The sequence below is a fragment of the Embiotoca jacksoni genome, unplaced genomic scaffold (assembly GCF_022577435.1).
Source record: "Embiotoca jacksoni isolate LCO1_2020_lvr unplaced genomic scaffold, fEmbJac1.0.p SCAF_12, whole genome shotgun sequence".
In the NCBI taxonomy this organism is placed as follows: domain Eukaryota; kingdom Metazoa; phylum Chordata; class Actinopteri; family Embiotocidae; genus Embiotoca; species Embiotoca jacksoni.
This window is the reverse complement of record NW_027185252.1, coordinates 1,127,107-1,145,346: the sequence shown is the minus strand read 5'-3', so window position 1 is coordinate 1,145,346 and position 18,240 is coordinate 1,127,107. Positions and strand designations below refer to the sequence as shown.

The 18,240-nt window shown below is 42.0% G+C and overlaps 1 protein-coding gene across 1 annotated transcript; it reads right to left on the bottom strand.

The window, feature by feature from the left end:
- Positions 1-752: 752 nt before the first annotated feature.
- Positions 753-17,671, bottom strand: LOC138195090 (pyridoxal kinase-like). Its single transcript, XM_069144165.1, has 11 exons — positions 17,385-17,671; positions 12,230-12,284; positions 9,102-9,206; positions 8,631-8,714; positions 7,878-7,912; positions 7,266-7,351; positions 6,519-6,564; positions 6,299-6,410; positions 6,055-6,191; positions 5,606-5,672; positions 753-5,280 (listed from the first exon to the last, which is right to left on the bottom strand). The coding sequence occupies exons 1-11, from the start codon at positions 17,463-17,465 to the stop codon at positions 5,165-5,167; spliced, it is 924 nt and encodes a 307-aa protein (XP_069000266.1). The 5' UTR covers positions 17,466-17,671; the 3' UTR covers positions 753-5,164.
- Positions 17,672-18,240: the final 569 nt, after the last annotated feature.

Here is an 18,240-nt window from a genome sequence, read left to right as displayed (position 1 = left end):
AACGACATGATATAGTATAACTTTTTTTATTTTTAACATGATATAGTATGACTTTTTTTATTTTTAACGACATGATATAGTATAACTTTTTTATTTTTAACGACATGATATAGTATAACTTTTTTTTTTTAACGACATGATATAGTATAACTTTTTTTATTTTTAATGACATGATATAGTATAACTTTTTTTATTTTTAACATGATATAGTATGACTTTTTTATTTTTAACGACATGATATAGTATAACTTTTTTTAAAATTTTAACGACATGATATAGTATAACTTTTTTTATTTTTAACGACATGCTATAGTACAACTTTTTTTTATTTTGGACGACATGTTATAGGATGACTGTTTTTTCATTTTCAACTGCTTGATAAACCTCCGTGACGCTTCAACAGCAGCAGGCGAGAGCCTCACATCACCTCTTTGTTTTTGAGTGACGTTTTGAAAGTATAAAACTGGTTGTTTTGGCGACTAAACAACAGAATAAACTGGGTTATAAATGATTGTTTTAACAGACAAAAACATAATTTGATTCACTGTAGTTACGTACAACTTGTATTCATAGTTTCCTGCTTCTGTACAACACAGAAAATAAACAAAAAGAAAACAAATTTCTATAAAACGGCTGAAATTTCTTCCACAAAAGCAAATGTTCAATCCATGACAGAATGTTTAACAAGAAGGATATTGTAAATAATAATAATAATAATAATAATAATAATAATAATACTCAGATTGAGCCAGTTTTCATAATTCTTAATCTCTCTTTATTGCATTAGAACATACATTTCTCATATATATCTATATATATATATATATATTTTATAAATGTGAATTTGTACACTACAATCTTTTATTGTAACATGTTAGAAAATACTCGTAACGCTCCAAAAACATAGCACTAAAAACAGTTACCAAACAATGATTATTACATTTCCTCGTTTTGTTTTGTGTTTTTGTTTTGGCCACCAAGGACAGAAAAACGTGACGGTGGAGATGAGGCTGTCGGTCGGTGTTCGGTCGGTCGGTCGGTCGGAGAGGAGGGGAGGAGGAGAGGAGGAGACGGGCGGAGACGGGCGGAGACGGGCGGCTGGGCTGTTGTGGGTTTTTAAAAAAAATATTTTTTAGTGGCAGCCATTTTGGAGCCAAACGGGGAAGGGGGGGGGGGGGGGGGCGACACAATATCTGCAGCTTTAATTATTTTACCCAGAAATCAAGGTGTTGTTTCTTTTGGAGGGTTTTGAGTGCATCGTCCTGGTACTTGTATGTTTCTGTACTCGACAGCTGTGAACGCACCGATGCGCTCAGAATAGTGAGAGTTAGTACACAAGTACAACATCTGGAACAGAAATACAACATCTGGAACGCAGCAGGTGGAAGAGCACTATTTGTTATTGCACTAAAGGGAAGTGTTGTCATTTGAAACGCAGCCTTTTTGGCTCGTACATCATTTTGGCTTCTTTGAAACAGAATTTTTAAACGGTTTCGTTTCAGCGAAAACGTCTCGTTTTCTTTAGATTTGTTTTTTTCCGACTGAAAACGACGACGATCTGGAAAATAACTCGGGAGCGACTAAAGAATCTAAACAGCAACCGAGTGCAGATGTTTTAGGGAAGGAAAGGCAAGCGAATGGAGATGGAGGCATGATGGGGGGACAAAGCAGAGACAGTAGGGGGTGGGGTCGGGGGAAGGGTCGGCGGGGGGGAGGGGGAGGGGGGGGGGTTACAACCATCTAACACACAAACACACACAGAGAGCGAGGCTGAGGTTTAAGAACTAGTGATACACACACAACTGACTGCAGGGACGCCGGCGGGACGGGGGACAGATTTAGGGGACAGACATGTTTGGAGCAGCAGGAGGAGGTGATGGAGGAGGAGGAGGAGGGGGAGAAAGAGGAGGAGGCGTCAAGGAAACATTTCAGATTTGGTCTCCCCTTTTTTTTTTTTATATATATATATACAAGCACAACAACAGTCGAACATCACAGAACGTCCCGTCTTCTTGAACGCACCTCAGCAACACTACTCTTCAAATTCACACACACACACACACACACACACACACACACACACACACACACACACACACACACACACACACACACACACACACACACACACACACACACACACAGCGGTCCGATGGCCGCACAAATTACAAAAAGCAATGCAGCCGTTTTAAAAATGTTTCCCACCGTCAGTCAAAGTGCAGAAAACTACACAGAAAACTTTATGAATCAATTAGTCGTAATTCAATCGTTGAAGTCATCCATAAATAAATTTTTTTAAAAATGCTGATATTTCTTTTTACTGTTTTAAACTTTAAAATTCAATATTTGGGGTTTTTAAATGAACATTTTCAGTTTTTCTGTCATTTTATAAACCGATCAATTCGTTGGTTCATTAAAACAAATCAATAATGGAAAAAAGAAAATATCATTCGTAGCACCTCATAAAAGAGAATTATTAAGTACATGCAATCTCATTTCCTCCTCCTCGATGAGCAGTATTGTGGTGATGATGATGATGATGATGATGATGTTAGGTTCCTAAGGCAGTAATCACAGTACAGTCCATAGAGAAACAACAGCAGTACAGAGGTACACGGTCCCGCCCAGAACCTTCACCTCCAGCGCAGCCGGGACGCTGACAACATCTGGATTATCTATTTTTTTTGTATTTATTTTTTTAAAGCCTCGGGTTTATTTGGTTCAAACTTTCCAAAAAACATTAGCAGGAATTTTTTTACTTGCTTCATTGTTGTTTAAAAAGATGAATGAATATATTAAAATTAAGAAGGAAAAAAAACACATTAAAATAGATTTTTAAATATTATCTCTAAGGCACATGCTGGTTTGAAACCGGCTCATGAACCAGTTTTTACGTTTCTCCTTCGGTCAAACTCCGACGTGAACAAAACGCCCGGCGAATAAAATCAGTGACTTTTATGACCGGCAAAGTTGAATATTAAACATTACAATATTAAATTAGACAGCAACCGTTGGGGTAAAACATGATCGCTTCGAGGTTGCTGTAAGTTAAAGGAGCAGATTTTATTGTGAGTTTGTGTGAGTCTCGCGTGCAGAATTTGATTTCCTGATATTAAACTTTTAGTTTTTGGTAATAAAAAGGTGATCAGGTCACGGCAGATTATAATCACAAATATTGTGTGCTTTCATTTGAAGCAGACTGTTTCCTCAAAGAGCTGCAGAGATCTGCACGGTTCAGTTTGGGTCGTCAGTGACTTGATGAAATCAAAAAGAAATGGTTGATTCTTCAGTGTGAAGATTTTCTGCTTCATATCTTTGTTTAACACTGTAAATTAAAATATTTTGGGGTTTTCTAGCATTTCTTGTTAAAAACATCAAACAGATTTGAAGACGTGACGTTGAGATCTGGGAAACGGTCACTAAAAGGCCATGTTTACGAATTCATGCGATTTTATTTTAAAAAAATAAAATAAAAATTTGATTAAAATAAAAAAAATAGATATTAATAACGCGGGGGGGGAGGTGGTGGGGGGACTTTTACGACTCTTCGAGGCCTCCAGTGAACTCAGCATCGCGGCTCTCTGATAGGAGGTTCTGGTTCGGCGTGATGTGTGGTTGGTTCTGGCATTGAGGGCGGAGCCGATATGTGATTGGTCAGAATCTTGCCCGTTTTTTTTTTTTTAAATTATTCCTTAAAGGTTTCAGGATGAGCGAGCGTCGTAATCTACACTTATGACTATCAAGACGGTTACTAACGACGACGACGAGCAAGCGAGAGAGAGAGAGAGAGAGAGAGACTGAAGCCCTCCATGGTGGGTGGGTGGCGAGGGGGGGAGGGGTTAAGTGGGGGGGGGGGGGGCACGACCAGCCTTGGAGATGTCTCTGGAGCGATGTGGTAGTGGGTCTATAGTACAGTAGCATCAACACGATGGTCCAATAGAAGATATCATACAGATGGTCCAATAACAGTTATAGTACAACATCTATACATCAACTATACATTGTGCGTTTTTTTTTTTTTTTCTTGTTATATTTTCAGGTCAGGGGGCGGGGTTTAGACTTGGTCACCATTACATCACTGCTGTAAGACAGGGGGGAGGGAGGGGGGGGGGAACTGCAGGTGGGAGGAGCCATAGATAAACAAGAGTTGGATCGTAAATAGAGGATGCGAGGCAGTAAGAGAGCGATAATGTAGGAAACTTTATATCTCATAATTTAAGAGGTAGTTTTGGGGAATTAATTCCGTAACAGTCAGCAGATTTTGTGTGAGCAAAGTTTTTGTGTTGAAAAGCGTCCAATGAGTGATTTTGTCGTGGTGGCGACACGCTGCGGTGTTTTATATACAAACACGTCACAGGTGAAGCAGATTAAAGATTGGGATTTGAGGTAATTATGTTTTAAAAACAAATTTAGGACACAGTTAAAAAAAAAGAAGTAATATTACAGAAAAATACCCTGTTATTGTAAAATATGACATCACTTCCTTTGTGTATTTGCTGCAACATTCGAGTTCATTTAACTGAACTCTGCGGAAAATAAAATTTAAAAAAAAATTGAAATCGTTACTTTTTTTTTGCGGAGAAGATTGAATATTTCTGTAAATATTTTGAAAAGTGAATTCAGGTCCTTTCTTTTGGTTTCTGCTCTTCTCACGACCACCACAGATTAAATAGTAATAAATATTCCTCATGGGACTCCAGAGACACACACACAAAGACGATTGTTTTTTGCAATAAAAAAAAAATATGACATCACCTTTTGCCCAAATCTGAATTTAAAAGCTCCAAATAAATTCTGCTGATGACTGAAAACCAAACGAGGTTTGTGATAAACACTCGTCAGCATAATTTGCGTCGTTTTATGAATCATGCTTCAGCAACAGAAGATCAGCTGTGATCTCTGCTCGTTAGAAGAGACGCCGTCTGATCCAACTGTCCGTCTACCCATGGCTCTGGATCCAGAACCGGGTCAAAGGGCACAGGGGGGGGGTTACAGGTTGAGGGGGTGGGTCAGGGGGGGGTTCAGGGTTATTACAATACTCAGGTGTTTCAGGAGTCTGGGTGATGAAGTGTTGAAGGTTTTACAGCGATGAGAGATTTTTTTTTACCGAGAGATTGATGGGTGAAGAGGACGAGGTTAGTATGAGTCTCATGGGTCGGTAATGTTAGGAAATGACCGTGGCCTCCGTAACTATAGCAGGGTCTTCTATGTCCGCTTTACTTTGAACCATCCTCAGCTCCAGCTGCGGCGGACTGGGCCTCCGACCGGGACCGGCCAACTCTGAGGGAGGGGGGGGGGGGAGAGAAAACGTAGGGATGAACTTTATTTTAAAGACTCGTGGACTCGCTGTGTTATTAATGCAGAACCGGGACCTCCTCGATAACCAATAAAGGAACAGCACCGGCAGTGACGACTCACAGGTGCCCCCTGCAGGCGACGATGGTAACAGCAACAGCTTTTATTTGTTTTACAATACAACATTTTAAATGGTTTGTGAACTAAAATATATGTCCTCCTAAATACCGAAGAGAAAACACATTTCATAGAGATGTTGTTTTGTGTATTAAAGTCAAAAAGATTGATGTCAAGGTTTTATTTTTCTCACCGTGAGCGTAAGATATGGTCCTCTGGATAACGTGGTGCATCACTGAAAAAGTCTTCTCGCAGGCCGTCTGAGACACAAGAGGGAAAACGTACTCATTATGTTTCGCTCCATGACAGATGTGTGTATCTTTGTCTTTTTAGCCACTTTTATAGAATCCACGGATAACTAACTATCGTCACGTTTGTCTTTTATTGTTGTTTTACATTTAGATTCCTGTTTGTAATCCTTTTCTAAATTGTGTCTTTCTTCTGTTGAAGCTGGAAAGAAGTTTTCTTTTCTTTTCTTTAATTATATTTTGTTGAATTGTTTATAAAGTACACACACACACATATATACAAGTGTTAAAATAGACAAAATTATATATTTTTTTTGAGAAAAAGTAAAAAGCAAAACAAAAAGAAAGTTAAAAAAAAATAAATAAAAAAATAAAGATGTGTGTGTGTGTGTACCTTTAGGTCGGTGGGGTAGTGATGTGTCCACGCCAGCAGCATAGCTGCAAACAAATCTCCGGTTCCTACGAAGACGGCGTCCACTTTGGGAACTTCTATTCGAACTCTCTGCGTCGTCCGGCTGCCGTCGGGACGAACTGAGCGACAGAACGGAGACACGAACGCGTTTCAGTCTCCGTCCGGTTTGTGTTTCTTACCGCGCGGACGTGGATTCATTCACGCGTCGCGTCGCGTCGTCACCCACCCTGACGCTGGCTGCCCAGCGACACCAGGAAGCGGTCCCCCAGTCTGGAGGGGAGATCGGAGGAGGTGATGACCACCGTGTCGGGGCCCATGGCGTGGAGGAGGTCCATCACCTGCAGAGAGTCAGGGAGGGGACACGCCATGAGGACGACGCCGCAGACATCCTGTCACTTAAAAGTCTCGTTGTGTAAACAACGACGGGAGGATGTGCGAAGCGTCACCTCGACGGCGTCTTTCTCCGTGCTGATGTTTTTCCCCGTCAACAACCTGAAACACAAACAAACAAATCATTGCATCAGCAGCACAGAAACATTGACATCTTTTTCTGTTTAATAACTTCATTTTCCTACAGAAGGCTGAATAGAAGATGCATTATTGAAAATAAAAGCCATCAGTATCCTGAAACACCAGCAGGTGGAGCAACTCGACGGTGAAGCTGGATTTGAAACATCAGAAATCCAAACATCTGCTTGTTTGTTTACGGGGTTCATCAACATGAAATCTAAAACGAAACTACTCAAATAAAAATAAAAAAATAACACCAAGGGGTCTATTATTACAAACAAATGCACACATGGTGGCAAGAATTAAATCTAAGGATGTTTATTTTCGAATTTCAAGATCCAAGAGTCAAGAAATTTAACCAGGAAAATATCCATTAAATAATCTGCTATATTTCCATTAGATGTAAAAAAAAAAAAAAAAACATCATCTTGCTGTCAATATAAACAAACATCATAAAGTGTTGGAACAAGCAGGTCAAATATATATTCTCGTGAAGTGAGAACAACTCCAACAAAGTGAAAGTTAAAAGGGAGAAGAGAGCAGGTGTATTTTTGGGTGAAGGGAGGTATTAGATAACAACATGAGTGGTATTACATAAAGATGATATTCTGCTTCTCACACAGAAACACACACAAGAAAGAAAAAATTAAAAACCACGAGAATAAAAGTTGAAAAACACTCACTCGGCCTCAAACTGGTTGGGAGTGATGATGTCACAGACGGGAACCACCTTGTTCTTATAGACCGGGTAGAGATTCTGGGGAACGTACTGAGGACGGACACACGGGTCAGTCACATGATAACACACACGCACACGCACACACACACACACACACACACACACACACACACACACACACACACACAGGACGAGTTCATTCACAGCTCGTCTCTTTGTTTTCACAGTTTTAAATTGACGGACAGAGTGTCATCTTAATCCCTGAGAACGCACAAGTCAGCACAATGTAATGTATATACACAACACACACACACACACACACACACACACACACACACACACACACACACACACACACACACACACACACACACACACACACTCACACACAGAGACGCACACTGAGTGATTCACTGTGTATATGATCGCAGTAATCCATCTGTTATAAACACTATCACACAAAAACACACACACAGAGGAATGAACATCAAACTCCTCCCACACACATCAAAGGCACAACAACAACAGACACACACACACACACACACACACACACACACACACACACACACACTCTCTGCAGCAGATAAGGGTGCACAAGTGTCAGTAATCTCACCATAGATCCGTGATCACCGAGGACGGGGTCACACACTGAAACGACACACACACACACACACACACACACACACACACACACACACACACACACACACACACACACAGTCAGCCGGCGAGCTGATCACCGCGTTACATAAAATAAAATCCTGCGACGATCGGAGGCGTGAAAGTGGATTTAGAGATGTGAACGCATCACAGCCGGCGTGTAGAGGAGAAACTGACGGGGGAAATTTAAAAAAAAAAACAACAAAAAAAAAAAACTCTTTTATGCATTTTAAAAAGTCTCAACGCTCCGAAAACAGAATATTAAAAAGGCCTCGGTCGAGGCTGCACCATTAAACACGATAATACGAAGGCGTCAGAGGGAACGAGCAAAGAAAACTATAAACGGGTCCTGAGGGAGGAGCGCGACAAAAACATGTGATTCAGCTTCTCACGTCACCGAGCCGTCGTCCAGATGTTCCTCCGACACTTCGTCACCTCACGGAGTTCAAAACATTTACCTTCAAAACTGGACTCAGCTTATTGGTTCGTTTTCTCTCCGCCGACTGATTAAAGTGGCGTTTCAGTGATTTTTCACTGTAAACGAGATTAATGAGGTCGAATCAACACAGATGACCAAAACAACCATCTGAAAGAGGCTTAAAAAAAAAAACACACAAAAAAAAAGGGACCTGCAGTGCCGATTCTCTTCAGGCCGACGTTTAAAGAATAAAATAATAAAATAAATACATAAATAATATTTGCTTACCATACACCAGGTTGGGGTTGGCTCTCTTTAGCTCCTGGACAATGTCCACCACCATCTCTAGGAAGGATGTGTCTCTGGTATACCCTGAACACAACACACACACACACACACCATTACAGTCACTATTTTTTTTAAAAGGTTCATCATTAAAGAAGCTCACGTGACTAAAGTGAAAGAGTAACCGTGGCAACGTGTGCATACGTAGTGCAGAGGTTTTGTTACGCAACAAGTTTGTTGACACCAATAAAAAAATCTGTTTCCTCCGGATTTACAGTTATCAAAGGGAAGATAATAACATTAATAACATTTAACCTGTAAAAAAAATAAAATAAAAAAATAAAACGTATCATCATCATCATCATCATCATCATCATCATCGTCGTCGTCGTCGTGCCGGAGCACTTTACGGCCGACGTGAAGTCGTTGTGAGCAGCGTGAGAGTGAAAACAAGCACGAAGCAGGAGAACCCACCTGTTAAAACATAGTCGTAGTGGTGCACGTTGTTCAGCTTGATCCCCTCGTAGAGGACGTGGAGCTCGTCCGCTGTCAACACCTGGCCTTTCCAATGGGAGTAACCTGCAGGGAGGAGGGGGGAGGAGGGGGGGGGAGGGGGGGGAGAGAGGAGGAGGAGGAGGAGGAGGAGGAGGAGGGGGGGGTCACTGTGTTTGCTGACTCCAACTCTTTCCATTGTGTGTGCGGCACATTAAAGAAGTCTATAAATGCACACAAAGCAGTTTACAGCGACGACTTTGATCTCAGAGGGAAGAAGGAAGTCGTTATTTGTTCCGATTCATCTTTTACAAAAACAAATTAAAGGCCATTATGAGAACTTTACTTTTTATTTTATTTTTATTTTTACAGAAGTAAAGATGTACCGTCCACTGCTTTGAACTTTGAACGTACGTGTGCTCGTATCCAGCTGTTCCACAGATGTTTCCTCACCGGCACAGAAAGGTAAAGCGCTGCAAAAAACAACCTCCAAAACCAAAGAGGAAGGACGACGACCGCTAACAAACACACACACACCGACACTGTGTGTGTGTGTGTGTGTGTGTGTGTGTGTGTGTGTGTGTGTGTGTGCGTTAAATACTGTATGTTTCCAACGTGGATGTTTGTGTGACGTGAATGCCGACGTGTGAGCGCGTGGAGAACACGTCTGTCTGCGTGTGACGCTGCAGGCTGATGATGTCGCAGCTCCAGGTGAGTCACAGCCAGGTCACGTGGTGGTGGGGGTTCTGGTTGCTAAGCAACAAGCCGGGAGAAAGCCAAAGGGGGCTAAGAAAGAGAGAGATGAGCAGTCAAGAGTGCTCTGTGTGTGTGTGTGTGAGAGTGTGTGTGTGTGTGTGTGTGTGTGAGAGTGTGTGTGTGTGTGTGTGTGTGTGTGTGTGAGAGTGTGTGTGTGTGTGTGTGTGTGAGAGTGTGTGAGAGAGAGAATGTGTGTGTGAGAGTGTGTGTGTGTGTGTGTGTGTGTGTGTGAGAGAGAATGTGAGTGTGTGTGTGAGAGAATGTGTGTGAGTGTGTGTGTGTGAGAGAATGTGTGTGTGTGTGTGAGAGAATGTGTGTGTGTGTGTGAGAGAGAATGTGAGTGTGTGTGTGTGAGAGAATGTGTGTGTGTGTGTGAGAGAATGTGTGTGTGTGTGTGAGAGAGAATGTGAGTGTGTGTGTGTGAGAGAATGTGTGTGTGTGTGTGAGAGAATGTGTGTGTGTGTGTGTGTGTGTGTGTGTGTGTGTGTGTGTGAGAGAATGTGTGTGAGTGTGTGTGTGTGTGTGTGTGTGTGTGAACAGGCCTACAGATAAGAGCTTCTTCTGTCGTCATCATACTCTGCTGTTGCAATTCCTCCTGCTGCTGTTTACTGCTGTGTTGGTCTCTGCTCCTTCTCTCTCTCTCCCTTTCTCCCTTTTTTCTCTCCCCCTTTCTCCCTCTCTCTCTCCCTTTCTCCCTCTCTCTCCCTTTTTCTCTCTCCCTTTCTCCCTCTCTCTCCCTTTTTCTCTCTCCCTTTCTCCCTCTCTCTCCCCCTTTCTCCCTCTCTATCCCTTTTTCTCTCTCCCTTTCTCCCTCTCTCTCCCTTTTTCTCTCTCCCTTTCTCCCTCTCTATCCCTTTTCTCTCTCCCTTTCTCCCTCTCTATCCCTTTTCTCTCTCCCTTTCTCCTTCTCTATCCTTTTCTCACTCCCTCTCTCTCTCCCTTTCTCCCTCTCTCTCCCTTTTTCTCTCCCTGGCTCTGTGACTCATTTCTGCTTCCTCCCTCCCTCCCTCCCTCCCTCCCTCTCTCCTCCTCCCTCCCTGTTCACCTTCTCTCTCCCTCTTCAATATCATCACACTCTCCTCCAAAGAAATTGAAAGTTAATTTTTTTTTTTTTCCTCCAACAGACAAGATCAGATTAAACCGACACGAGAGTCCGAAGCACTTTTCTGTTCAGGTCACTGAAAGCAATTCACACCACCGATGAACCAGCCTCGTACAAATCAAAGAACTACAACCTCCGCATGCTGCCAGCTTTAACTGAAGACCGAAGTGGGACGGTCAGACCTGAGTGAAGGTCGAGGACGTGAATCGAGATCCTGTCGAGACCTTCAGCAAACAGAACGTTTCCTCAAGACTATTCTGAAATCTGAAAGGCAACACGAGCACTTTATATTTCCTACGTTGGAAAAGAAACAACTTGTGGAAAAAAGAAAAGAGTACAAAAGGTTCCCGATTCTTTTTCAAAAAAGGTTGTCAAGGTAATTCACTTTGTACCAATTATCCAAAAACATAAAGAAAATGGTGGGAAAAGGACAAAAACAAAGAAATCTCTATATAACACATGATTAACTGATTAAATAGCAGAACTTTATTACTGTATTTAAAACGCGTGATCCTGTGAGGATTTCAAACTTTTGAAAAGTTTGAAATGAGTTTTTATTGTTAAAGTATGATGACAGAAAAAAAAAGAAACAAAACCTCTCGACGTGACTGAAAGATGAATAAATCAATCGGCAATAATCTACATTAAACATATTCAGAAGCTCCTTCAGCGCACGACAGCTGTTATTGTCCACAATGATAGAAAACATAAGAAGTTGAGCATCTTTTCTCCTCAATGAAAACTGAATTTATGGTTTTTAATCTTGCCACTTGTTCAGTATTTTCCGAGGTAACATGTCATATTTCAAAGAGGGTACTAACGATTTAGCAGTGGACTTTTTTCTTCTTCTTTTATTTTTATTTTATTAAAAAGTGACGTGAGAGGAGGATTAAAAAGAACGAAGCCGAGTCTTGACTTTCCGTCATTAAAATGGTTCGAGCCACAGAAATGCTGAATCCTCCACCGAGAGAGCGCCTTCGAACAGACTCCACAGTGACGCACGATTTCTCTGGTGAAGTCTGTCATCTCCAACTCCAACTCCAAGGACAAGACAGGGCAAGATTTATTAATCACCAGGTGGACGTGCCCTAAGAGTCAAACGGCATCTTTGCTTCGAGTTTCATCAGACAAGCAGCAGAGATTTGTCCTCGACACCGAGAGAGGAAGGCCCGGATGAAATGTGAATGAAGTTAATCTCCCTCCCTCCCTCCCTCCCTCCCCCCCGGCAGCTACGTCAGTCATCAGTCTTTACCTGTATGGTTGGAGAACTGGACGGAGTTGATGGAGTCCACCTCAAACCCTAAAACCTGGAAACAGAAGAAGAGACAGGAAACAGTTGAATGTACTTTTCATAGTTTGTGTTTGTTTATTATCACTCAACAAATCTTTTTTTGAGGACAGCAGAAATAAACTGTAAACACGACACAGAAGCATCTTCAGCATCCACCCGGTGTCCCGTTGGCGTCCACTTAATAAACGCGAGGACGACATTCGCTCTCCTTTTTTTCTTCCTTTCTTTCCCTCGCTCTATTTTTAGTCTGCTGACTGACCCTCGAGGGAAATGTCTGTCTCCTCTGGCTGCTCAACGCTTTCGCTGTGCTCACCGGCTGGCTGGGAAACTTTCGTTTGGTGTCACGAGGTGAACACACACCGGCCCGAGACAAACCCAACGGGACGGCGCGAGACAAAAAAAACAGTAAAGTTGCTCAATAATGAGAAAACACGACAACGCTGAATATCTGGAAGTTAAACTGCAAAAAAAACAACAACAAAAAAACATTAAATTTGACTTCTTTGAACTCCGGCTGTGATTTTGTTCACGGAGATGTAAACAACATCTTAGTTTAACTTCAGCTGAAGTCTGAACGGTAACAACAAAAAAACACAAAACAACTCTCGGCGTCTCCCGTCCTCAGGTTATTTTTAGTTTAATTACCGGAGCGACGCCACTCGTGTCTCCTCCACGTGTGGCGTCTCTCAATCGTTATCTGGAAGACTTTATTTAATTGGGCTAAAGCGAGCGGAGAGTGAACGAGTTCTTTGTTCCTTTCAGTCGACTGTGACTTTGAGATACAACGGTCCGCTTTCAGAGAGATGTTAACTTGGACCTTGGAGGGATTTGACGAAGCTTCCTGAAAAGGTGACAAACAAAATAAAGAAAAACCACAGTGCTGCATGAATACACCACTTTTCTATTGATATCCACGGGGGGTGGGGTTGGTGGGGTTGGTGGGGTCGGTGGGTGGGGGTGACTTTATTTACCCTCCTCGTAATGCGGCCGGTAGAAATTAAGACTCAAGAACACTTGAACGAGAGAGAGAGTTTAACAGAAGGTGATTGGTAAGTTGGAAACTCGTTTATACTCTTAATTAAACACAAATTCACCGACGACATAAGATAAATAGAAAAAAAAGGATCAAAGTAGGTACACATATCGAATAAAAGAGCTTTAACAAAAGACTGAACATTATAACCTTTGTGAAGATGAAAGATTTATTGCGTTTGTTTAGTGTACTTAATAAAGTGGTAACTCTGAGATGGTTTCATGAAAACCTTTAAGGATCTTTACAAACACCAGTTTGTAGACTCAAAACAAACATGGCTGACTGTTTGAAACCAGTTTCGTCACAGAAATGTTGCAGGGACACAAACTGCACGTTCACCGTGATTTCTTTTAATTACGCACAGGTAATAATGACGTAAAAGTTAGCTGTTGATTATTTAAATATTTTAGAAATAAAATTTGACGCGATGTCCTGTCCGACGTCGTGATTAAAGACGCTGCTACCGTACAAATACTTTTTGATAAATGACTATGACTCATATTCAACAATCAACATAGATTTAAAAATATTTAATTCATAATGAATCCCCCTGATTGTTTTCCTCTAAGCAACAGGACCTTGTGAAGTTAAAATATTAAAACATAAGCATCAAATGAAGGCTCGCCTGGTTATAAAGAATGAGTCATTTCCTCACGGGGCTTCAGTCTCCTTTTGAAGGACGTGTTTTTTGGCATCAGTATCTGAAACTAAATGAGCCGCCAGCTGAAAGGTTTGTGATTTGATGACACTAAAAAAAAAAAGTTCTTGACATTAAAAGATTCACTGAAGGCCGCCGGGTCGTAACATGAGCAACTGCAGAACGACTAATCGGCAACTATCTGAGCTGCTGAAGTGTCTTTGAGCAAAACACTTCCTCTCCCTTGCTGGTTTCAGGGGACGCTGAAGAAGACCGCTTCAACCTAAACGTTCAATAATAATTAGGACGTAGTCCCATTTTTTTTAATTGACTGATTCAGCTTTTATAGTTTTCTCTTCTGTCACCGCTCCGAAAAAGGTTTTTTTCAAAGAAAGAAAATCAAAACTTATAAAAACACATTCAATGACACTCCAAAATTTATTTCTCCCGTTTTTCCTCATTGCGCCACAGGACACCGCTCCCTCTTTAAATTTTGGTTTCTATGTGAAAGCCGAGTCTATGTGGCTCGGCTCTCCATCTTCAGTGATGTCATCAGGGAGGAATCCTGTGGCGGCCAATCAGAGCCCTGCTTTCCTCACACCGCCGTCTCCTCACAGCACAGGGGAGAGGGATGCCCGGCACACTCGCTGACGACATCATCATCATCATCATCATCATCATCATCATCATATCCCTTATCTCTAACACCAGCTGAATCATGGTTGTTACTCTGAACAGTGACAGCAGCTCCTTCGCCGACCTGTAGATTTTCTATTTTAGTGCCAATTTTTTTTTTTTTTTTGCATCCAGCAGTGGTTCATTCATTCATTCATTCATTCATTCATTCACACATCAGCCACATACTCTCACGGTACGACACTGTCAAGCTGGTGTCAGCTGATATTACGTCTCTGACCGAAATCCAACTGCACATTTACATCTTTTTTTTCCCCTCTTACAACATCTGATTGGAGTTAAAACATAGTGCCTGAAGGGGGTCGTCTCCTCACAGTTAAAACATTATTAATTGACATTATAAAAAAAAAAAAAAAAAGGCCAATATAATGTAAAATGCAGCAGGAGGACATTCTCACAATAAACCTCAGAATAGTTCATTTAAATGGTAAAATACTGTATTTAGCTGCATGTAGAAAGATGTACAAAGACTAAAATATAAAAAATAAAAGACCATTGAGGGCTTTGTTACTAATACAGTCTGCATAAAAAAACACTATAAAGTACATGTAGGTTACAAATAATATTTAGTGACTGTGAAACTTATATTTTTACAAATTAAGACGATGATATAAATTGCCATAAAGAGCCAGAATAAAAAAAAAAAATGTTTTTCAGGGTATCATGCGCAATTGTAATAATAACGATAGTGATTAAAAAGCTATAAAAAAAATAAAAAATCATAAAGTATCAAGAACACTTAACACAGGCTAAAAATAAACCCCGGTTACTTCTCACGACGTCTCTCAGGATGATGGGATGTTGCGCTGTCGGCCCACAGTCAGCCTCACCACCACCACCACCACCACCAACACCAACACCACCACCAACACCACCAACACCACCTCTACTGATGGTACAAAATATAAAACCATCATCATAAAGGAGGAGCTCTGTGTCTTCTCGCATAATTTCCAATCGATGTTTTGTTTTTGAATAAAATTAACTCTGCTGGTTAATTAATGTCCAGCACTCTGTAAACTCTCGCACTTCGGTGTGTATATATATATATATATATATATATATATATATATATATATATATATATATATATATATGACTCAGTTATTGAATGAGGGGTGGGAGTCAAATTATGAATAATAGCGATATAAATAAACATCTATTACTGAAGAAATCAAACATAATAACTGAAAATCATCGTCTATTTTTCACAATTTCCGCCAGCTACTGTTGTTCAGTTGTCAGATAGTTTATTGATTATTGAATTAAACATTGACATAAAGAGTAAAGCAGCAGAACCGGGTGACACCGCAGCTGAGGACAAAGCAGCAAGCGATTCAAACCGTGTTTCAGGAGACAGGCGACGTGTTTCCTTTTGGTTTTAATGCTCACAAGATGGATGGTATTTTGATAAAAGTTTTTTTTTTGTTTTGAATCTGCAAAAGGAATCTGTGTAAACAAAAAGAGGAAAACATCTACTTTAAAATAGACGACAGCAATTAGTACGGCGCGATGTTCAATTTCCGATTTGTTGTCTGTGAATCTTCTTTAAAAGCTTTAATATTCCACTTCAACACAAGTCGGTCTGAGAAAATGTGAAGTTTCAGAAGATGGAAAAGCTGCGTGTACGACAACCTCGACCTTCGTAAGTTCATCAGGAAACTTAAAAGTACCAAAGAGAGCTGTATTGATTATTTGTCCGTCCTTCGGCACCGACTGGCAGGTTATCAGCTGCGGGAGTCTGTCCAGATGTTCATACACCATCACAGCTGGATGTCCGCGAGCAAAAAAAAAACACGATGTCGCCGAAACTGTTGGTGACCGGTCGACAGGCCGAGAACAAGTTTTCCCCTTTGACCCCCCGAGATCATCAACTATCTTTTTATTTTTTAGTGTGCAACCTCCAGGTAGGAGGTGTTAGTGATGACCAACATGGACCTGTGACTTCCTCAGGTAGCAGGTAGACACGTCTTCCTCATCCAAGTTAGGGGTCATTTGATTAACACCGGTGAAGATCCATCATCAGACGCAACCTCTGCCACACTTGGCCAACGAGCAAGGCATTAACAACGTCCAAGCATTAAAACAAACAAACATCTGTTTTGTCGTCACGCACAATGAAACCATCACAGAAAGACCACCTCTGGCTCCATTATCGGACAACCCCTTCAATGACAGGTGTCGTCAGCGGATCATTTACGTTTATAATTTGTTTTTATAATTTGCTGTCGAATAAACAGGACGTGGGAGGAAAAGGGACAAACGTCAGCTGCGTGATATTCATATGTCACGGGGATGGTTTATGGGTGAGGACACGGGGGGAGGACGGGGGAGGAGGGGGGAGGCAGAGGGTTCGTCACGACACCTGTCGTCGCGGTTATTGGTGACAACACTACTATTATTATTATTATTATTATTATTTTTGTTTTCTCAGCACGTCCAACGCCGCCATCGTTCACGGCCTATCATTACGTTTAAAGCCGCCACAAAAAAAATAAAAATAAAATAAATAAAAACACATCCAGCGACGGTTTAGACGGATTTCTGTTAGCACAACTTTAATAATAAAATCGTACAAAAAATAAATAAATAATTGGTATTAACATGGTTTAAAGGCTGATGGAAAGCCGACATCTGATTTATTTATTTTTTTTTAATGGGCGAACGAAACGTGTCCGGACGGGGGGGTCGCTGTCCGATAACGGGTGTCTCGGCTGTCCGATAACGGGTGCACGCCGAGTCGCACTTACCTGTAACGGGAAAGAGGCGCTCTTGTTGCCGACGTAGCCCCGGACCACATGGCTCTGTATGGACAGAACACGGCACTCCATGGCGGCTCCCGGGAGAACCGAGGAGAGGTGCGAGATAATCCGTTTTCTAACTCAACGCGCGTCCGCGTCCTCCTCACATAACAAACACCGGAGGGGGGAAAAAACCGCGGGCTTAAAAACAAAGGCGGCGGCAGCGGCGGCAGCAGCAGCGCGCGCGTCGGTCAAAGGAGCGATGTCGGTTTAGCTCGCGAGCTAACGGCGGTGCGCGAGGAGGAGGAGGAGGAGGGGGGGGGGGGCGGGGCGGGGGAGGAGGGGGGGGGGGGTCGCGTGCTCGGTGGTTGTAGCGAGTGACGTGAGAAGTGAGAGAGGAGCGCGCGAGCGAGAGAGGAGAGGGACACTAGCGCGCGCACACACACACACACACACACACACACACAAGGAGCGTTTTTTTTTTTTTTTGTCACAACCGTTACCGGTTTTGTCAACGTTGTCGTTAACGTGCAGCTATCTCACATTACCGGGAAAGTGTCACGGCCCAGAGTTGGAGAAACCAAAGAGGGGGGGACGGGGGACGGGGGGGGGGGGCGAAATACACGCACGGGATTCTGCACAGGCGATCTGTGTGGCCGCCTAAAAAAAACAAAAAAAAAAAAACGCGGATGACGTCACCGCAGGGCCACAAAGCGCATCCTCATCAACACAGCTGGGATTTGAATGGATGTGAATGACAGCTCTTTTTTTCTACTTCAGTCAGTTTCCTCCACTTCGCACTATATTTTACATTCACGTGTCACTCAGACTAAAATAAACAATAAACCAGAGAAGAACCCATTTT

Excerpts from the sequence above, each read along its gene's own strand:
- LOC138195090 (XM_069144165.1), bottom strand. The coding sequence starts at position 17,465 with ATGGAGTGCCGTGTTCTGTCCATACAGAGCCATGTGGTCCGGGGCTAC. Across the intron at positions 7,352-7,877 it reads TCGGTGATCACGGATCTATG|TACGTTCCCCAGAATCTCTA; the intron begins GTGAGATTACTG and ends GTCCGTCCTCAG. Across the intron at positions 6,192-6,298 it reads GCTGGGCAGCCAGCGTCAGG|TTCGTCCCGACGGCAGCCGG; the intron begins GTGGGTGACGAC and ends TCTGTCGCTCAG.